At 47.6% G+C, this 18,158-nt stretch overlaps 1 protein-coding gene across 5 annotated transcripts in view; it reads left to right on the top strand.

The window, feature by feature from the left end:
* Positions 1-18,158, top strand: part of Tango2 (transport and golgi organization 2 homolog) — a 44,082-nt gene that overhangs the window by 7,616 nt on the left and 18,308 nt on the right. For all 5 annotated transcript variants that reach the window (XM_021184738.3, XM_021184736.3, XM_021184735.3 and 2 more), the window contains one exon: positions 15,287-15,380. In XM_021184738.3, coding sequence (XP_021040397.1) covers positions 15,325-15,380 — 56 coding nt within the window. In that variant the 5' untranslated portion in view covers positions 15,287-15,324. Of the gene's footprint in view, positions 1-15,286; positions 15,381-18,158 lie in introns of those variants that run through there.

Below are 18,158 nucleotides of genomic sequence, written 5' to 3'. Positions count from 1 at the left end.
GTCATGGTGAACTGCTGTGGAATAGCTGGATTGAGCAGCATAGGCTTACAGAGCTCTGGCTGCCAAGATGGGAGGAGAGGAGGGTGCTGCAGCTGATTGGTTGCCTGGGGATTTCTCAGCCAAGGTCTCAGGAATGGCGACACTGTGTTCCATATGTGTTTACCTCTTCTGCTGGCACTCCCTGGAGCCCAGATCACAGCCCATCTTCCTGTCTTGTCCTGCCCAAAAGAACAGCTTCACCCCCAGGAGCTACTACAGCCAGCAGTGACTTGGCTGCAGGACCTGGCCACTGACCATCTTTTTCAGACTGATATTTTTACTCCTTGTCATTGAAGTTGTCAGCTGATTGCATGCGCCCCAAAGCCTCTGCCCAAAGCCTTGATCCAGACACCCCTGATAGACTGTCTCAAATTGTTAGCTCTCCAGCTGGGAAGTCAGAAAAACATCACTCCTGTTCCTTTGTGTGTGCCCCACATTGCCACCTTTCTGTTCACATACCTTGCTTGCTTTTTTTCAAGGTCCTGGGTTATGTTGCACGGTGCTCAGGTAAATAAGACCGTTATCAGGCAGTCCACTCATGCTCTGCCCTGTGCCCCTGTGTTCTGTTCCATGACATCGGCTCATTCTTTCTATTTCTGCTGCATATATCAGCATGGGGAGAGAGCAAGGTTTCTGAGCTTCCTTCTAGGGCTCTTTGGAAGTAGGCAGCTTTCTTTGTCTTGAAACACGACAATGGCAGGCACACAGGTTTTCACCATCATACTTGATGGATTCTATTAGGAAACCAGTCCATTCACAGGCAGAGACAAAAGCCACTGCTGTCACCCAGGCATCTGCTTCTTCTTGTCACAACACTGTCCCTGAGACTAGATGGTTCTGTCTGCCTTCTGACACCATGGACAGGTCTTGCTTATATCTAGTCTGTAATGGTTATTCCTGGTTGTCAAGTTGTCTATATCTGGAATGAGCTACCGTCTAGAATTGGAGGGCTCACATGTGATCCAGATCTTGAGGCTGGAAGATACAAGTTTCTGACCTGGATCTTGGCATGAAGATCTTGAGTGGATCTGAAAGCCCACTAGATCTTAGACCCAGATAGGGTAGTACACACCTTTATTATTTTTTTTAAAGATTTATTTATTATTATACATAGGTACAGTGTAACTGACTTGAGACGCATCAGAAGAGGGCATCAGATTTCATTACAGGTAGTTGTGAGCCACCATGTGGCTGCTGGGATTTGAACTCAGGACCTCTGGAAGAGCAGTCAATGCTCTTAACCTCTGAGCCATCTCTCCAGCCCTTAATAAGATTCTTATACATAAAATAAATAAATTAAAAAAAATTAAAGGCCGGGCGTGGTGGCGCACGCCTTTAATCCCAGCACTTGGAAGGCAGAGGCAGGCGGATTTCTGAGTTCGAGGCCAGCCTGGTCTACAAAGTGAGTTCCAGGACAGCCAGGGCTATACAGAGAAACCCTGTCTCGAAAAACCAAAAAAAAAAAAAAAAAATTAAAGACCTAAGTTAATAGTGAAAAGCAGTAAAAGATTCCTGCGTTGCGACCACACTGGGAAGAAGGACAAAGAGGCCGAGTAGCATGCCCATCCCAGGCTTACCCATAAGGCCTGTTCCATCAGGTGCTCTGAGACAGATGTAGGTGATCCGTGTCCTTGAAGGCACTGGCAGGGGAAGCTGTAATATTGTGCAGTTGTCCTTGTATTAGTAATCATTAGAGAAGGGCCTCTATGAATAGCCAGGAAAGAAACCGGCTCTCCAGACACTGGAGCAGAAACTGGGGTGAAAGTTAACTGCTGCATCATTGGAACCTTGGGATGCTGTCAGGCCTGAGGGTTTGGGAGTGTTAACGTGGGACCGGCCCGATGGTTCAACCAGACACCCAGGCATTGGCTAAGCATTTGGGAAGCTCAGTTGTTCTCCTGCCTTGTATCATCCAAACAGACAAGTCTGGTCTCACTTTGGGCTAGGAAGGAAGTTATTTAAAAAGGCAGGAGATACAAAACTTATGTAGTAAAGGTGGCAGTTTTTAGCCAGGTGTGGTATATTCCTGCGATTTCAGGACTCGAGGTAAAGGCAGGAGGAAAAGGAGTTCCAAGTCAGTCTTGGCTACATAGCGAGTTCAAAGCTATTGCAGCTTAAAACAAAGGTTTGTGGGAAGGAGCTGACATGAGATCAGCCTTTCAAAGAACTTTGTTAGGAGAGAGGGTCCTGAAGGGGGAGAGCAGGCCCTCGGGTCCAGAGAAGAGTTTCATTTGGAGGGATAGCTGCCGTGTTTATCACCATGGGATCTGAAGGAGAGATAAACACCGATAAATTCTGGACTAGAGATAACAGCATGGCCATAGACAACCAGATGGGGCCTCAAAGGGAAGAGAATCTTCCCTTCAAAGTATGACAAACAGAGGAGTTTTATGACTCTTGGAGTTTTTCAGAGAAGGGTAGGCAGACTTCATACGGGGGACTGAGCCCACTTGCCACAAGCAGAGAGACTGTACTAGGTAGGATCATGACCCCAGATATATTGAATTTGGGGTTAGGGGCAAGGCTTGCTTTTTCAAGAAGGAAATTTTGGCGTGATGTAAGAGTTTGCTCCACTAAGCTGAAGGAAGGGCGTGGTAGGTAGGTCATGAGGCAGGCACATAGATGTACCAAAAAGGAAGGAATCTCAACTGGAGAATGGGATTCCAGGAAGGATGGTGGAACCTCTGAGGCCACCTGAATGGACAGTGCTTACTGAGATGGTTCTAGAAAGCATTATTAGCAAATGGGCCAGGGATTCCTGGAAAACTGTCCTTCCCAATCCTTTCTGTGTACTAAGAATAGCTTGGGGTGGGACACACCTTTTGTTGTTGTCTTGAGACAGAATGTCGTAGAGTTTTTTGTTGTTGTTTTGGTTTGGTTTTTTTTTTTTTTTTTTTTTTTTTTTTTGGTTTTTCGAGACAGGGTTTCTCTTTATAGCTCTGGATGTCCTGGAGCTCACTTTGTAGACCAGGCTGGCCTCGAACTCAGAAATCCGCCTGCCTCTGCCTCCCGAGTGCTGGGACTAAAGGCGTGCGCCACCACGCCCAGCTCTGTCGTAGAGTTTTATTGCTCTGAAGGGAGAATATGACTATGGCAACCCTTGTAAAGGGAAACATTTATTGGAGCTGGCTGGCTTTTAGAGGTTCAGTCCATTATCATCATGGTGGAAGCATGGCAGCATGCAGGCAGTGATGCTGGCAAAGGAGCTGAGAGTGCTATGTCTTGATCCATGGGCAACAGAAGTCTTCATGCCACACTGGGTATAGCTTAAGCATATCAGACCTCAAATCCTGTCCCACAGTGACACACTTTCTCCAACAAGGTCATACCTATAGTGCCACTCCCTGTGACCAAGCATTCTAATACATGAATCTATGGGGGCCAAACCTATTCAAACCACCACATTTGTAGACCTTGTTGGCCTTGAACTCAGAGATCTTTTGCCTGAATGATGGGATTAAAGGCATGTACCACCACTGCTGTCCAGCTTAGCATATCCCTTTAATCTCAGTATTTGGGAGGCTGAGGCAGAGAGATCTCTGTGAGTTTTAGACTAGACTGGTCTACATAGTAAATTCTAGGTCAGCTAGGGATATGCAGGAAGGTCCTGTCTAAAAAAAACAAAACAATAGCTCAAATGCAAGATACTTTCTGGTTTTTAGAATTGGCTGCCGCAGACCCTCTGGGTCCCGTGCCTGCGTAAAACGGTTCTCTAGAGTAGATGGGCAAAGATTAGGATGTGACAGACAGACAAACACACAAGAGAGGTGTTGAATCTGAATGTAATGTCTGGTTGAGCTTAGACTAATTATATTACAGCGAATATCATAAATTGTAAAACATAACAGATACGGTACATTGAAGTTTCCCAGGTGCAAAGGAAGTGACTGCAAAGTTTACGCTAGGGATCAGCATCCCTCCAGATGTAAGAGGTGTGAGGACAAAAGGACTATGTTTATCTTAGAGATTAGCACCTGCTGGGGTCAGCAATGAGTTTCGCACTTTAGAGTTAATTGGGCTAGAGGGGTATTAACTATTGCCTGGCCTCAGGAATAAAGTAGTGTCAAGGACTTAGGCCTTGTTAATACTTATCTATGTCTGGAGAATTCCCATTTTTCAGTATAGTAACTTAATTTGCTGTTGGCACGGAGTATAGTCTGTAATAAGAATTTCTATTGCAGTGAGAATTCCAGTCTCTTTCTGTAGATAGGTGAAATAATGACTAGTACTTAATTGGTTATTGAATAGGTTAAACTCCTTGTTACTATCTGGAATCTAAGAACACTGGGAAAAGGCTTTAGCTAATGTTAGAATACAATCTTAAAAGGCATTTACTATAAGGTAATGCTTAATAGAGTGCACGTGAGTCTATACATTAGACTAACGGTGAGTGGAGGATTGATATTATGATTTATAAAAATTTGGGGAGAAGAATGTCAGACTTCAGGAAGAGAGTTCCCTTTGAAACCCATTGCTTCATCGGTCAGTTTCCCAGCTTTCGCTATGTCAAACTGACTCAACCAAAGTACGTGACAATTGGCTAGTTGGACCAGGGAATCTGAGCCATCATTCTGAGAAGACTTTCACCAGCAGGCTTAGAAAACTGAAAGTCCTGAGCTTCATACATGAAGACTCTCTCTTCACACCTTGTACATCCTTCTGGCATGGTCCAGGTGTGCCTAATAACATCAGTTGTGTATGGAACACTCTGAAAGTTTTCCTTCTTGCCAGTGACTGAGGACTAGCAAGCAGCCTTTTGAGGTTCAGTTCTAGTGCCCTCCCCCCATCTTCCTGGCATGGTCAGCAGAGGCACTGCCAGGTCCCAAGTGCTGTTGTTCCTGGACCTCAGCCAACAAAGGCCACATGTGTCCTCCGAGTATCTATTTTAATCGGGGCTGGGCCCTACAGGAAGTGAAAGGGCCTGATCCAGTACCTATTTGCCAGAGCTACCCATACTCTGGTGATAGAGCTGGAGATAGGGAGGCTCTGTAGCCAAGGACAGCTCAGAGAAAGTTGGGGTACTCTCTTAGGTTTGGAAGTCTTGACCACCACAGAACACTGAGACCTTCCTTTGTTATCTTGTCTGCATAGAAAGACCTTGGCTGTTCTCAGACATGGACAGAGCTGTTTAGTGTAGGTGTCCATCCATTCATTGTGTATTGACCAGCCCCCTGTATGTTCTAGCAAGTAGGACATACTTCAGAGTGTATACCAGGACCCTGGTCATGAAGGAGTTCCCATGTAGGCTGTGGGACAGGGTGGGGGTTATGTGCTTTGTACATACCAGAGAATCTTTGACCACATTTCCTCCAGTATCTGCTTAAAGCAGTCTAATTTTCTGTAAACATTCTAAAAAAGAATGAAACTAATGCTAAGTAAGTGTGGGACTGACTACTTTGTAATATTCAGTGTTTATATAGCTCAAATTCAAACTGTCTCCTATTAGGCTCATGTTTTCCTTGTTCCCCAGCAGGTATCACAGTTTTGGGAGGCTCTGGAACCTCTAAGAGGTGGGGCCTAGTTGCTGAAAATGGGCATGGTGGCTCTCACCTTTAATCTCAGCATTTGGGAGGCAAAGGCAAGTAATTCTTTGTGAGTTTGAAGCCAGCATGGTCTCATTTGTGAATTCCATCGTTGAGACCCCCATCTCAAAAAAAAAAAAAAAAACCCAAAACAACACAAACAACAACAAAAAATAAAAAGAAAGTAGATCATACTCGGCCCTGGTTTACCTACTGTCTTAGTCAGGGTTTCTATTCCTGCACAAACATCATGACCAAGAAGCAAGTTGGGGAGGAAAGGGTTTATTTAGCTTACACTTCCACACTGCTGTTCATCACCAAAGAAGTCAGGACTGGAACTCAAGCAGGTCAGGAAGCAGGAGCTGATGCAGAGGCCATGGAGGGATGTTCTTTATTGGCTTGCCTCCCCTGGCTTGCTCAGCCTGCTCTCTTATAGAACCCAAGACTACCAGACCAGAGATGGCACCACTCACAAGGGGCCTTTCCCCCTTGACCACTAATTGAGAAAATGCCTTACAGTTGTATCTCATGGAGGCATTTCCTCAACTGAAGCTCCTTTCTCTGTGATAACTCCAGTTGTGTTATCACACACAACTTTTAAAATGGAGCTCGAGTATGCAGTGTTTAGCATTCAGGGAGTTGTGACTCTTCTCTGTCCATGAGTGTCTGAGTTAGAGTTGCTATTGCTGTTATGAAACAAACACCAGGCCAGGCATGGTGGCACACGCCTTTAATCCCGGCACTTGGGAGGCAGAGGCAGGCAGATTTCTGAGTTCGAGGCCAGCCTGGTCTACAGAGTGAGTTCCAGGACAGCCAGGGCTATACAGAGAAACCCTGTCTCGAAAAACCAAAAAAAAAAAAAGAAAAAGAAGAAAAGAAAGAAAAAGAAACACCAGGACTGAAGGCAAACTAGGGAGAAAAGGGTTTATCTGGCTTACACTTCCACATCCATAGTCACCACTGAATGAAGTCAGGACAGGAGCTCAGGCAGGGCAGGAGCTGGAAGCAGAGCTGATGCAGAGGTTATGGAGGGGTGCTGCTCACTGGCTTGCTCACCATAGTTGGCTCAGCCTGTTTTCTTACAGACCCTAGGAGCATCCCCCATCAAGCACTAATTAAGAAAATGCCTTACAGGCTTGCCTACAGCCTGGTTTTTTTTTTTTTTTTTTTTTTTTTTTTTTGGTTTTTCGAGACAGGGTTTCTCTGTGTAGCCCTGGCTGTCCTGGCACTCACTTTGTAGACCAGGCTGGCCTCGAACTCAGAAATCCGCCTGCCTCTGCCTCCCGAGTGCTGGGATTAAAGGCGTGCGCCACCACGCCCGGCTACAGCCTGGTTTTATGGAGACATTTTCTCATTTGGGGTTCCCTCCTCTCAGATGACTCTAGCTTGTGTTAAGATGACACAAAATTAGCTAGCACAACGGGTGAACTTTTTAGTTCTGAGAGTGTGTTGGCCTTGATTTGTTTTGTTATTTTCTGTATTTTCGGGAGGTCTGTTTTCAATTAAAATTTGTTTATGGCTCCAGGCTGATAAGGGGCTGCTTAGGGAAGACAGGGGACCTTAGTGCTTCAGTTAATCGGGGTTCTGTGGAGTCACAGTATTGTGCCCGTCTCTAAAGACCACCAAGGAGCCAATTGGACTGTAATTGCACTAGGGTCTTTATTCCAGCTTGAGCTTCAGCTACACCACAGGACGGGAGGGTGAAGTCCCAAGCCCAGTGTCAAGCAAGCATTTATAGAGGCAAGCAAACAAGCAAGGGGCTTTCCAGCTTGGCACACAGCTGATTGGGGGGAGGCGGCAGGGAACTATTATGGAATTTGCTATACTTTAAAATGATTGACTGGTGCTGGGAGCCAAACCATAAACTTTCCTAAGTAAATATCTTTAAGTACAACTATAACTTCTGCTTTCCTCCTGATTGGTGGTGGTTAGGGAGTGACCTGGAGACTAGTGCTAGGTGTAGGTTTGGTAGTTAACTGGAGTTCAACCTTAGGTCAGGTTCTCTAAGATGGAGTCTGAACCCGAGATGGAGTTGCTGTGGTCTCTCAACAGAAGTTATAGAATGTCTGTAATAGTAAGGGAATTCATTGGAATGACTTAGAGGCTGCAGTCCTACTAACCCAACAATGGGCAGCTGTGAATGGGAAGAAGTCCAAGAGTCTAATAGTTGCTCAGTCTGGCGAGGCTAGGCTCTCAGCTGGTCTCCTGTATAAGCTGGAATCCTGTATAAGAAGCTTCCAGTGCGGACAAGTGTCAGCAGGCAAAGGAGAACAAACCCTTCCTTTCTCCATTGTCCTTTCGTAGGCCTTATGTAGTAGAAGGTATGGCCCAGATTAAAGGTGTGCACCACCACACCTGAATTTAGAATTTGCTCTGTCCCAGACTGGCCTTGAACTCAGATCTGCTTGCGTCTGTCTCCCTGGCATTAAAGGCATGTACTACCTTGCCTGGGCCTAAGTTTTTCATGGCTACTACACCTCAAGATCTGGATCACAGGTGTGACCTCCATTTCTGGATTGTAGTTCATTCCAGGTGTAGTCAAGTTGACAACCAGGAATAGCCATCACAGCTTCTCACTGTTATTTTATGCATAGAGTGTTTTGCTTGCACGTATGAATGTGCATTGCCTGATGCCTACAGAAGATAAAAGGGTGTCAGACCCCTAGAGTTATAGACAGTTGGACGCCATTATTTGGGTCCTGAGAACTGAACCCAGATCCTCTACTAGAGTTCTGCATGCCCTTAAGCACTAAGCCATTTTTTTTTTTTTTTAGCCCTTGCTGTTTGCTTTTTGATTAAAGCATTTGGGAGCTACTGTAGCCAAGGTCTAAGGGGATCTGGAGGCCGTTTTTCAGAGTAGAAGCAGAACTTGTCATTGTCCACATGGTGCTGGTTTCACAGGCTTGCAGGGTGAGTGAATTACAGGGACATGGAGGCTGACTCCTAGAGCAGTGCTTCTCACCCTTCCCAGTGCTGCAGCTCCTCGTGTGCTGCTGACTCCAATGATACAATTTTTTTTTTTTTACTATTCCATTAACTGTAATTTTACTACTTGTGAATTATAATGTAAATATCTGATATGTGAATGAAATATAAAAAATATAAAGGAAACACTACTGGTCCTGGGTTTTGGCACCAGATGAATTAAAAAAAAAGGAAAGGAAGAACATGAGTGCTCCTAAGTATGATGGAGGAGAAGGTTCGTTATAGTTGTGGGACAGTACAGCCAGAGGTGGGGACTTATAGGAGAGTCAGGAGTGAGCATGAGCCTCAGCTGTGCCCCGTGGGGAGCAGGAGGGGAAGGGAGCTTGGAGAGAGGGGAACCAGGTGCAGCAGCCAGGAGGCCCAAAGGAACAAAGAGAATGGGTAACCAAAATGGTTGGATTATATGGGGAAGAGCAGCCCAGCCCTGGGCTGGAGAGTTAGGGGTATTCCAGCCTAGAGGGCCCTGCCCTGTAATGTAGTGCCAGGGAAATGTTAGAGGTTTCCAAAAATCATACAGGAGCTGATCCGATGCAATTATAGTATGGCCTATTTCTTTGAGCTAGCTCCGGCCCCTCAGCACACCACCGTCATGCAGTACGGTTTTGGTGAGGAGGAGCCCCAAATATCTATCGGTGCAAGGCAAGTTGGAGGGTGGGTAAGTGTTTAGAATAATTGGCTGGTGTTGGGAATCAAATTGTAAATTTAATTTCCATTTCCCTCTGTATTGGTGGCCATTAGGCAAGGGCGCTGACCTGGGGGTGCAGGGACGCTGGCCTTGTTGGGGCAGACACAGGTCTTGTTGGGGGTGAGCTAGGCTCAGGTTTTGTTGGGGGATAACTTGGAAACTGATGCTAGGTACTGGCCTGTTAGTTTACCTGAGTTCAGACTTAGGTCAGGTTCTCTAAAATAGAGTCTGAATTTAAAAGGTTTGGCCTCTCAATAACAGGTAGGGACTGATGGACACTGGAAGGACCTGGTGGCCAGTGTCTGCTTTTCTATGTTAAGTAGGCACCTCAGCCATTTGTCCCAGGCTAGATGCAGGCTACACTCTGAGCCCTACGGGTCAACTTGGAGTTACAGAATTTAATGTTTTCTCTACTGAGTTTCTGTCTGTCTTTGATCTTCCCTTACTATGTAGGATGGCTGTGTTGAGTCTGGGTTTGACCAATTAGGCAGGCACCAACAGCAGAGTTTTCTGGGCTTGTGGAATGTCCTTGTAGAGCAAAGGGGTTGGTGGTCTCTTTGGACCACCTGGGTTCAGCGGCCTGGGCTGTGGAAGTAGCCGAAGTGGCCGGTTGATGTTCCCTAGGGCCCCCGCCTGCTCTGAGGAATGTGGTGAATATAGCAGCTCACAGATATGGAAGGGAGTGAAAGGGCTAGGGTGTCATCGGGAAGCAGGGGCCACTGCATGGCCTTACACCAGGGTGCTCCCCTCTCTGAGTCACTGTGTGGTGACTTCTTGTAGGGCCACAGTTTTGTTGAAGAAACCCCAAAACCATCTTCATTCAACTGATCCCTATCAGATCAGAGTTGTAGTCACAGTTACAGTTTATTACAAGGGATGGGTATCCATTAAAATCAACAGGAGAAAAAGGACAAAGCACAGAATCTAGGCAAGACCAGGCACAGGTTCCTAGTCGCCATTTCTCAGTGGAGCTGCGTGCCCCTGCTCAATTCTCAGCAGCAGTGTGAACAACACAGACGGAATTTGCCAGCTGGAAAACTTGCTAAGCTGGGTATCCATGGTTTTATTTTACTAGAACTTGATTATATGGAATTGGCAGATTTCTGTACCATGTGGCTGATGTTTTGTAATATCCAGCTGATAACTACATGTCCCAAGGCCACCATCACAAGTCATAGTAACAGAGCCTATCTGGCATTGCCCAAGGCTTTGTGTTAGTGAGGACTCTTTCCACAAGTAGGACATTCCAAAGAGACTATTAGAGTATACAGGCTGTAGGTAGCCCAGGTTCCTGCACTGAGCTGCACTGTACACACCTTGCCTGCCAGTGAGCCCACTGACTGAGCAGAGAGGTGTACTTGTATTGGTGGAGATCACCCCCAGGAAATCGGGTGCTCGACTTTTTTTTATACAGGCCAAGGACATAGTGTGAGCCCTCTGTCCAGTGACAGGTGGGTGTGAGATGTGGGTGCTCTGGGCTCTTTCTGCACTTGTAACCTCAAGAACCTTTTGGCATGGGTCCCAGTCCCCAGGGTGGAATCTACTATCATGGTCTCAGCCTTTGCTCACTGCTTTCGGAGAGGAACCCCCAGGACTGAGGCCCTGTGCTCAGCTGGCTGTCATACAACCCTCCTCCCTTTCTACAAATGCCCAGAGGGGTTTTGTTTTTGTTTTCCATTTTATTGTTATGTATATGGGTGTTTTTCCTGCATGTATGTCCATGTACCACATGTGTGCAGTGGACCAGGGAGCCTGGAAAAGGCATTGGATTCCCTGAAACTGGAGATACAGATGGTTGTGAGCCACCTTGTGCATGCAGGGAAATGAACCCAGGCTCTCTGAAGAGCAGCCAGTGCTCTTGTTGTTGTTGTTTGTTTGTTTGTTTTTTGTTTTGTTTTTCGAGACAGGGTTTTTCTGTTTAGCCCTGGCTGTCCTGGAACTCACTCTGTAAACCAGGCTTGCCTCGAACTCAGAAATCCGCCTGCCTCTGCCTCCCAGGTGCTGGGATTAAAGGCGTGCGCCACGCCCGGCTCAGCCAGTGCTCTTAACTGCTGACCTGTTTCTCCAGCTCTTCCAGGGAGTTTGTTTGTTTGTTTGTTTGTTTTTAATCTCTCTCCATTGTAATTGACTAATCTGACCTCAAGCAATTCTACAGTTTTTATGACCCTGGTTACTTAGGCTTTTTTTGGACTGCCAAGAACAGAAATTCTACTGAAAACCCACTAGCTAATAATAAGCCCAGGAATAGCGAGGTAGAATTATCATGAAGAAAGCCAGGCACATCTCTCCCCAGGACATGGCCCTCAGGCACAGCCTTATGGCCTTTAAGGACCCCTGTGGTACAGTTGCTCTGTTGTGGTCCCATGGGCCCTGCTGATCCAGAGAAGTATCTAGTGTGTTCAGAGGTGTGGACCCTGTGAGGTAGTTTTGACTACGTACCCACTTTCTCTGTACAGTGTGCGATCAGAAGGCTAGGGAATGGACTTGGGGTTTGCTCTCAGCCCACAGGTGAACAGGAGCAAGAAAGGGGCTAAAGAAGCAGCATAGCAGAAGGGACCTCACCAGGTCCCGAAAAGAGCATCAGACCCATGGGTGCCGGTTGGAGATGCCTGGCGTTCACAGGGGCTTGCCAGCAGCTTCCTGGGAAAACCTCTGGGCTTAGGTAAAGGCAGGATCTGTTACGGGAGAGGTATATCAGGAAAGGTATGAGGAGTAATTTGCTGGCCAGAGACGGCAGAGGGACTGTGGGGCAGCGGGCCTGGCTTGAGTGGGGGGTGAGGGATTGGAGAGAAAGGCAGTTCCTGATGGTCCCCTCCCAGGGGCTGGCTTTCCTCTGGTCCTTCTCTCCCAATGACTGCGTCTTCATCGATGCTGCAGCCCTGAGCTCTGACAGCACCTCCGACTCCAGGCTGCCTGGAGACACATCGATGGCCTTCCTGTGGACATTGGAGCCCTCCCCACATCTCCAACTAGAGGGCTGGTCTGCTAGGGCCAGCTAGGATGGCAGGTCCTGCAGCTGAACTAGAGAAACATCCTTGATCTGGCTATGTCTGCTGATAGCTGCCTCTGCCAGAGGTCCTACCCAGTAGCTAGGTACAGCCTAGGGAGGACCAAAGGAGTCTAAGAGCCAGAGCCTCTTCCTGACACCAGCATCTGATAGGAGGGGCATGTAGGTCCGATGCCTAGCATAAAGTCAGTTCTTTGCACTGCCTGTCTCATTAGCTGTGTCCAGTCTGGTCTTGAATTTATCATTGCTCTGTAACACACACACACACACACACACACACACCCCACAGTGCTGTTGGCCTTCGTAGGCCCTATGGCTGTCATTTTTCTTCTCTCTCTCTCTTTTTTTTTTTTTTGTTTGTTTGATTTTTGTTTTTTTTTTCAAGACAGGGTTTCTTTGCATAGCCCTGGCTGTCCTGGAACTCACTCTGTAAACCAGGCTGGCCTCAAACTCAGAAACTGCCTCTGCCTCCCAAGTGCTGGGATTAAAGGCGTGTGCCACCACTGCCCAGCGACTGTCATTTTGTAAAGATTCCTTTTTGTGCTTTGACCCCTGGTGTTCTCTCTTGCTTTTTCTATCTCATAGCTGTTTTCCTGGTTGCTTTTCTTTTTCTGGAATGGCTAGTCTGTGATATGCATGTCAATCTTAATTAATTGCCAAGGTCACTGAATTTTAGGGTTCTTCACCCCGCAGTGTGGCTTTGTCCCCTGTTTTATAGAATGCTAGGTATGCCACAATTTCTCTTAGAACAGCCCCATTTTATTTTATCATATTTTTATATTATGAACGTGTTGCCTGAGTGTATGTGTGTACACCATATATGTGCCTAGACCTATGGAGGCTAGAATGGACTCTCTGAGACTGGAGTTACAGATGGTTGTGAGCTACTGTGTGGGTGCTGGGAATCAAACCTGGGTTCCCTGGAAGAGCAGCCAGTTTTCTCAGTTGCTAAGCCATCACCTCACCTCTTCCTTTTTACTTTTGAAATTTTATGATTATTGTTGTATATAGGAGTGGGCATACATGCCACAGCATACTTGGGGAGATTAGATGACAATTGACCTCTTTCAATTTATGTGTGCGTTCCTGGGGTTGAGCTCAAGCCCTGCCCACCATACCCTGCTTTCCTCTTTTATTTGTACATGATGTTTCCGAGCTCCTGAAGATAGCTGTGGGTACAGTCCTCCCTTACCCCGAGAGCATTTGTCCCAGCGCAGTTCTACGCTAGGTCTTTTATGTGGCTTTGACTTTATGCCTCTCTGGAGGTTGCTGATCTCTAAGCCCCAATTTGCCAGCTACTCTGGGATAGGTGTTATGGCACTGTCACAGAAAGCCGAGGCTGCTAGCTTCCCCAGGGCTCTAAGGCAAGATGTAGCCGTGACAGACTGTCCCGAGCCCCCTGACCACGGTAGTGCAGGCACTGCTTTGGTGGCAGTCTGAAGAAGCTTAATTTCATAGACCCAAGAATTAGAATTGCCAGTGTCTGTCACAGTGATACCCTTGGTATCCCTGGAGCTGGGGCTTCTTCCAAGGCTGTAGTGGCTGTTAGGATTCCTGAAGAAGTGAGTGACAGCTGTCTTTAGGTCTCCAACCCCATGCTTTCTGATGATGTGCCTCAGGGAGACTTTGAAGGCCCTTACCTAGGGCCCTGAATAGCTGCATGGAGACTGGGGGTATGAGTAGAGGGTTCTAGGTGTATTGTGTTGCACTCCTACAAGGAGGGCCATCAAGGGCCTGACCCACAGGCTCATCTTTTTTTTTTTTTAATTTATTTAACACTTTTTTTTTTATTTATTTATTATATGTAAGTACACTGCAGCTGTCTTCAGACACTCCAGAAGAGGGTGCCAGATCTCGTTACGGATGGTTGTGAGCCACCATGTGGTTGCTGGGATTTGAACTCTGGACCTTCGGAAGAGCAGTCGGGTGCTCTTACCCACTGAGCCATCTCACCAGCCCCGCACAGGCTCATCTTTATGTGTGCACCAACTAGGACCAAGGCCACTGCACAAACCCTCTCCAAACCTGAGAGTGAACACAACCTGACCTGAGCCCTAGGATCTCCAAAGATAGGACACCAGCTACCCAGAAACCTCTGAGGTTTCTTCTATTTGTGACATGGTGCTCTCCACTGGACATACACGTGCTCATGAATACAGAGTCAAATGACTTCCAAACACCATGCACAAGTGCACATGGACATAGTGACATGCATACTCCTGTACTCAGGCATCTCAGCAAACTCACATCTACCCCTCCATTTACTGCTTGGCTCCCTCAGTACTGGAACAGTTGCTTGGCTGTCCCAGGTTTCAGCTGCAGGCATTAGCTGTGTCCCGGAATATGACACTAAATCACTGCGTTTATGTAAGGTTCAGGGATCTTCGGGTCTCCGTTCCAGAGCTGAAGCATAGAGATTAGCCCTGATCTCAGGACCAGAAAATAGGGGAATGCCTTCTGGGCCCCAGAGACTCTGAGATAAGGGGTCCTTGCCCCAAGGGACTGAGTGCTTCGTCCATGTTTACTCAGCACCCAGGTGTGTGTGCATGTGCTTGGCACTGGTTTCTGTCTACTAATGTGAGTACGAAGAACCATTAGGTCCTTTGGGGTGGGCGTGTGTGTTAGGTAAAGGCCTGAGGGGACATGGGTCACAGATCATCCCCAGTGAGTGGGCCCTGATGCCTGGCCTTGGGCACCATGAGCTGAGATGAAGGTGTCTCCCTCTGTGGCTCATGGGCAGTACTTGGTGCGACTGCTGGGTAGAGGACTTGCTACTCCTTCACTCCAGCCTTACGTGTGTGGTTCCTATTGCTGCTGCTGCCCCTTCCAGCACCCACTCACCACCCCCATGTAGCGTGTCCATTGTAAGGGAGTGTCATGGCGGTGGACTTACAAGCTAATGCTGGTGGGCCCAGGTGAGGAGAGATGTCTGTTATGTCATCAAGCATCTGGTGCTCACCAGTCCAGCCCCACTCACTGATGGAGAGAGACATCCGAAAAGCCCTCTGACTCTGCTGTTCACAGCTCATTGTTCTCCTTTTCCCACAGAACTTGTGACCGTGTGAGCAAAGCCACCCTTGCAACCCATGTGCATCATCTTCTTTAAGTTTGATCCTCGTCCTGTTTCCAAAAATGCATACAGGTAATGAATGCCCTTGTTCTGCCTCTGCCAGGCTGCTCCAGGCCTGAGGTCCACGTCCGCTCCTCACCCCTGGGGTGCCATATATGCAGGAGACAATGGCAGGCTGCTGGGTGTGTGTCCTCTGAATAACTGAGTCTTGATCTCTGGTTGCCTGGATCTCCTGTACAAGCCTGGTCCGGCTGTCTTGGACAGTGGCTGCTTAGCATGGGGTGCTGGGAGGAGCCCCACCCTAGAGCAAGGGCTCAGAACTAATGTGCAGGTGTGGCGAGACAGAGGGATGAGGTGAAGTTCTGTGGACTGTGATTAGGGTCACATCTGCAGAGCTGGAGTAGTGGTGACAGCTGCTGGGTTGGGTTGGGTGAGGTGTCTGGCTGGTGGCAGATTGAGGAAAGCATCCATGGGTTTTAGCTGGAGTAGCTGAGTACCAGCCAAGGACATGGGAAACAGTAGGCAGAGAAGGGAACTAGGGGCCAGCCCTCCCTGCTCTTCCAGTGCCAGTTACACGCAGGGCAGCCCCTTGGTTCTTTAGCATGTGCCAGCATTTGTTTGTCCATGTAGAGCACAAGGCAGAAATTTAGCCCACAACTGGAAATGGCCTGTGGAACTCCTCTCTTACATTCGTCTGGAGCATTTTCAAAATCTTAGGATGTGTTCCAGAAACAAAGTAGTTTCAGTGAGATCCTCATGTTGAGTCACTTTGCGGAATGCCTGGCACAGTGGCTGGGTTCCCTCATTTCAGTCTAGGGAATAGGATGTAGGGACTCAGCATTTCCTCTTCTACAGAGGACAGGCAACAGAGCTGGATCAGGCTAGAGGAGGTGATTCTAGTGCTCTGGCAGAAGAGTTAAAGGGAGTTAGTGGAATCCTGCAAGGAAAATGATAAACAGTCACATCACAGGCTACCTGGCGAGAGCTGAACAGAGTAATGAATTCCCGAAGACTGAATGTGAGAAGCAACCACTACACTGTTTGCATGGAGCAGCGCCTATCTGTCATTCTCATACTATAATCCTCAGTGAGGCTACTGGAGAGGTAGCTTGCTGCTCTCCCAGAGAGCTGGGGTTGTTACCAGGACCCACATGGTTCTCACAACTGTGTGTAACTTGAGTTCCAGGGAATCCAGTGCCCTCTTTTGGCCTCCACAGACACCAGGCACTCCAGGGATACACAAATATATATGTAGACAAAACAGCCATACACATACAATTAAAAGGGGAGGGGGTATGTGTGTCCATGGATGGCACAGTTGTGACTCCTTAATGGCCAAGATATTCTTCAGGTATCATCCTGCTAGATCTTTCTGGAGTCTGCTGTCTAAAGTACCTAAAGCTATGACATTGGTCGCAGATCAGGTGCTAGGTGAAGGTGCCTACCCATTGGTGCCACTTATATTGTGCATTGTGGGAGCTAAGGCCGGGGAGCACAGGTCTCAGGAGCCTCCTACCTGTGAAAGCACCGAGTGTGTCTCCGATGCCTTCTGTTAAAACCTAACTGCACCAGCAACAGAGTTGAGCTTCATTTCTACAGCATAGGCAGTAAAGGGTGGCTGTGAGCCTTCACTCGGTAAGCTGGGAAGTGGCATGGCCCCTCCTTGCTCTCCTCAGCCCTTACCCTTACATTCATGCAAACTTCCCCGCACCAGCAAAAGCAAAGTTGTGTTTCCGTTTGGGGTGACACGGCCTAACAGTTCCGTAGTCTTGGGTGATATGTGAATCCCCGGTTTGGCCGGAGCCTACTTAATGGGTTTATTCCTTGAAGACCACCTGCAGGTAAAATTAAAACAGGAAAAAAGAAAGATAAGAAATTGGCAAGTGGGGTCTAGTGAGATGGCTCAGTGGTTAAGAGCACTGTCAGCTCTCCCAATTCCCAGCAACCACATGGTGGCTCACAGGGTGGTATAAGGGGATCTGATACCCTCTTCTGGCATTCAGGTGTACATGTAGCAAAGCATGCATGCAATAAATTTTAAAAAGGAAGGAAGGAAGGAAGGAAGGAAGGAAGGAAAGAAAGAAAGAAAGAAAGAAAGAAAGAAAGAAAGAAAGAAAGAAAGAAAGAAAGAAAGAAAGAAATTGGCAAATATACATCACATACAGTAGGTAGTGAAGTCCTATGTGAGCCAATTATGACTGCACACAGTGGGCTCAGGCCGGACTAGGTAGATGGGAAGGAGGAAGAGGAGAGGGAAGGAGGAAGAGGACGACACACAGCAACAAAGGCAACACTGCTACCATCCGGTTCCCGGGGGTTACCCTGTACACCTTTCAACTATACTGAGCTATTAACAGATCCACACTGAGACCTGGTCTGAAATCTTCGTCCAGCTTTGGGTGACTGAAGTTCACCTGTTCCTCTCTCACAGGGGAGTAGTCGAGGCTGTACATGTGGCAGGCTCCACCTACCTCAGTCCTGCTGGAAGACGCTCTGCTTCAGCAATCCTGGTCTATAGGGGCAATCTGTGGCATTCACCAGTCACCACCTGGGCCTCACTGCACGACACCTGTACACCTAGTTAGTCTGAGACCCTGGGGACCAGTCTTGACCCAATCAATAACAGGATAATTAAAAAACAGACTTAGAAGACCTAAGCCTTAAATACCCAATTGGAAACCAGATGGCTCACACCGGTATTCACAGCAGTGGGGAGGCAAGCAGGAGGATCAGGAAGAGTTCAAGGCCAATGTGGGCAACATGAAACTCTGAGGAAAAAAAAAGATTGAACATAAAGCCAGGCTTGGTCCTCAGGTCTTACCTATGGCTGTTACAGATGGCTTGTGAAGT

The sequence above is a fragment of the Mus caroli genome, unplaced genomic scaffold (genome assembly GCF_978045245.1).
Source record: "Mus caroli unplaced genomic scaffold, Mus_caroli_1 scaffold_17, whole genome shotgun sequence".
NCBI classification, from domain to species: domain Eukaryota; kingdom Metazoa; phylum Chordata; class Mammalia; order Rodentia; family Muridae; genus Mus; species Mus caroli.
The sequence above is the reverse complement of the archived record's forward strand: the minus strand, read 5'-3'. Positions and strand labels throughout refer to the sequence as shown.